This window comes from Rutidosis leptorrhynchoides, chromosome 5, assembly GCF_046630445.1.
Source record: "Rutidosis leptorrhynchoides isolate AG116_Rl617_1_P2 chromosome 5, CSIRO_AGI_Rlap_v1, whole genome shotgun sequence".
In the NCBI taxonomy this organism is placed as follows: Eukaryota; Viridiplantae; Streptophyta; class Magnoliopsida; order Asterales; family Asteraceae; genus Rutidosis; species Rutidosis leptorrhynchoides.
Window position 1 is genome coordinate 446,506,320 of NC_092337.1, and position 3,277 is coordinate 446,509,596.

Here is a 3,277-nt window from a genome sequence, read left to right on the forward strand (position 1 = left end):
GTACAAAATCTTATCCACGAAATCATGAAAATCTTATCGGGATAAGACGCAAGACGCAAAGGCGCAAGTCGCAAGACGCAATACGCAAGGACGCAAGTCTCTTTGTTGCGTTTGTCAGTAACGCAAGGTCGCATGGTCGCAAGATCGCAAAGACGCAAGGTCGCAAAGACGCAAGGTGTCTTGCGCCTTGCGAGGGCAAATTGTCGAACTTTTTTTTTTTTTAGGGCTGTCAGTCAACAAGCTAAAAAAAAAAGGGTATTTTGGTGATAATCCCTTTTTTCTATTATTTTTTCGTATCATTTATAAATAAAAATAGAAGATTTAGGGATGAATATACATAGATATATTTAGCTACTTTGTACTACATTCACGGTTCAGGCAGTATTAGGCATGTCCGCATGTTTAAGGAAGTATAGAACAAGAGGAAAATGCATAAAAGAACATTAATTTTTTTTTCTTAGAATAAGAAAAAATGTTCGTTACCTTTTCCTTCTAAACCCCTACTTTACAAATCTTACAAAGTACAATACAGTAAAATCATAATTCACACATTTTTAATCATTACAACTTTTTCTTCAGGAAAGTAAAAAAACAACATAAATGTGGGTTGTAACTACCCCATGGCATACTTTTGGGTCCAGCTACGTGCAGTTGTCTCATACTTGCTCCTATCCGTCTTGTACATGTGAGCAATCTCAGGCACAAGAGGGTCGTCTGGGTTTGGGTCCGTCAACAACGAGCATATCGACAACAGGACCTAATAAGCAATTAATAATAAGTGACTTACGTACTCTTTTTTGAAAAACTATATTATTAGTTAAAGTTCATTAATTTCTTGCACTAAATTAGATGCCGAAATATTTACCTTGGAAATTGTTAAAGCGGGGCTCCATTGTTCCTTCAAAATATCAAGACAAATGCTGCCATTGCTGTTAATGTTTGGGTGAAATACCTTCGTTCTGAAAGCCACCTACATATGAGGCAAAAGAAAACTTATAAGAGAACATAAAACACGTTCATCCGAGGTTGTGAACATAGGATTTCATACAAGATACCATCATGCCTTTCAAATTTCCTTTTTAAGTCATTATACAAATGTGTAACCAACTGTTGGTTATACAAATGTGCATTGTATAGAATCTAAACTAGAAGTATCTTGTGGATAGTAGACATCAGTTGTGAAGTTAATATTCGGTAAGACAGTAAGATTTATGCAAAAAGTACAAACCCGAAAAGCAATTGTGTAATAAGTACCTTAGGGGGCTTAAATGGATAATCCGGAGGAAAATGGATAGTAACTAGAAACACTCCACCGAAATAAGGGCTGTCAGCAGGCCCCATAATTGTAGCTTGCCAGTGAAACATGTCTTCTGCCACAGGGCCTAAAATCACACTTACATTTTAAAACCAAGTGTGCGTGTGTGTGTGTGCGTGTGCGTGTGATACTATGATGTTTTGTCTTATGGGAACATATGATTCCACGTATACTACAAATCTAGAATAGCAACAAGTCAACAACGGTAGTATAAACAGGTTTGGTAGGGACGCCGGGAAAACGACCGTATATAATCGCGAACACCTAAAAGATTCTTCCAATAAAGGTTATGAATGGAATACACCTTTTCTATGTATTTTGCTATTTCATGATTAATGATTCTACTTCCAATCATAATCTACCAACTACCCTTCCAAAAATAACCAGATTACCAATTTAGTGGGTCAAGATTCTTTAAAAAGGATAATGTATATTAATTTTACTTTTTGGTTGCTCTTCATTTGCAGTTAAAAGAAATTGCACTATGTTAGATCATAATAACTCTAATAGAAAATGAAGACAGTCTATGAAAAATATCAACCATACATTGTTCATTAGTACAAATCTATCATTCCAAAATGTACAAGTTTTTTCGTCTTCTAAGAGAAAATTTTGACAATCGAAACGATGCCGAATTTATAAGTCAATCAAAAGTCAACACCTAGAGTAATAAACTCATTTCACCTAATGATCAATTCAATCCATAGATCATATCAACTGCCTAACAAGTCACAAAAAATCCTACAATTCAAATTCCCCTAAATTTTGTAACATTCAATAGAATGTAAGTCAGCAGAAAAGGAAAGACATTTAAATAATACGGAGTAATAATAATAATAAAATAATAAAATAAAATTAAAATAGATCGATAAAACAAAACAAATTAAAGGATAAAAAAGGATAGATGAAGATTGAAGAAAATGAAAAGATACCTGCGCTGCAAGAGGTAGGAGGGTCTTTTTGAAGATCCTTGAGTTCTTTCAAGATCCGCTTCGAAGCCATAGCTCAAACCCTAATTTTCCATTTTATTTTAGACCACAAATACATATACATATATGATCATGAATATACAAATCTATAAGTAATCTTTAAAAAAAAAAAATTAAGAGAGAAAGGGGACGATTACCTCAAAGATCCTCTCGATCTCTTCTTCTCAAATATCGCAACAAAATACGGTATCCCCTTTATACCCATTTTCTTCTTTGCCTTTTATACTGACCCGACCCGACTCGTTGTGTCGTAAATGAACGAGTTTTTTATTTCTTTTTTTCTTTTCCACATTGTCTCTTTAACAAAATCGAACATTTACTTGCGAAACATTTCCATTTCATATTTCCTCATGATAAACAAATTACATATATTCTAAATATGCATTAAAATCTTTGTACTTTATGCATTGAAAAATTGTATTTTAAGAGAATATGTGATTAATGGATTTAGGTGGGATAAATATGATAGAATTTTTTTTTTTTTTTTTTTCATTTTAATGTAACATACGGAGTAGTATACTAGTAGTTTATAATACACATTTTTTGATATTAAACATGATTCAATAGTATCTGTAGCATACAATCTATCGTATTACGTACCTAATATAAATCTTAATAATAAAGATTATTAAATCATTACAATTATTAATCACGTAAGTATCTGTATAATATATGTATGTTTCTTGTAAAGATAAAATGAATATATGTGGTCAGGGAGGATCCACCATAGTGCAACTGGAGTCATTCATCCCCGACAACTTATATATTTTTAACGAAATTTTTTTATGTAATTTTAAAAAAGTGGTGCAGGGGTAAATTTTTATTTTTTATTTTTCATTTTAATGTAACATAGGGAGTAGTATACGAGTAGTTTATAATACACATTTTTCGATATTAAACATGATTCAATAGTATCTGTAGCATACAATCTATCGTATTACGTACCTAATATAAATCTTACTACGTAATAATA

The 3,277-nt window shown here is 32.3% G+C and overlaps 1 protein-coding gene across 2 annotated transcripts; it reads right to left on the bottom strand.

Annotated features, from left to right (window-relative positions):
• Window positions 1-429: 429 nt before the first annotated feature.
• LOC139850628 (ubiquitin-conjugating enzyme E2 28-like) lies at window positions 430-2,517 on the bottom strand. Of its 2 annotated transcripts, none has more exons than XM_071840181.1 (5): window positions 2,442-2,517; window positions 2,248-2,327; window positions 1,255-1,382; window positions 866-970; window positions 430-757 (listed from the first exon to the last, which is right to left on the bottom strand). In XM_071840181.1, the coding sequence occupies exons 2-5, from the start codon at window positions 2,315-2,317 to the stop codon at window positions 614-616; spliced, it is 447 nt and encodes a 148-aa protein (XP_071696282.1). In that variant the 5' UTR covers window positions 2,318-2,327; window positions 2,442-2,517; the 3' UTR covers window positions 430-613. The 2 variants fall into 2 exon arrangements, with proteins under 2 accessions (XP_071696282.1, XP_071696283.1); XM_071840182.1 differs by having other exon boundaries at window positions 1,255-1,370; window positions 2,442-2,484.
• Window positions 2,518-3,277: the final 760 nt, after the last annotated feature.

Coding starts and splice junctions, on each gene's coding strand:
- LOC139850628 (XM_071840181.1), bottom strand. CDS start 2,317: ATGGCTTCGAAGCGGATCTTGAAAGAACTCAAGGATCTTCAAAAAGAC. Junction 1,383..2,247: donor TCCTACCTCTTGCAGCGCAG/GTATCTTTTCAT, acceptor GTGTGATTTTAG/GCCCTGTGGCAGAAGACATG. Junction 758..865: donor CCGCTTTAACAATTTCCAAG/GTAAATATTTCG, acceptor ATTGCTTATTAG/GTCCTGTTGTCGATATGCTC.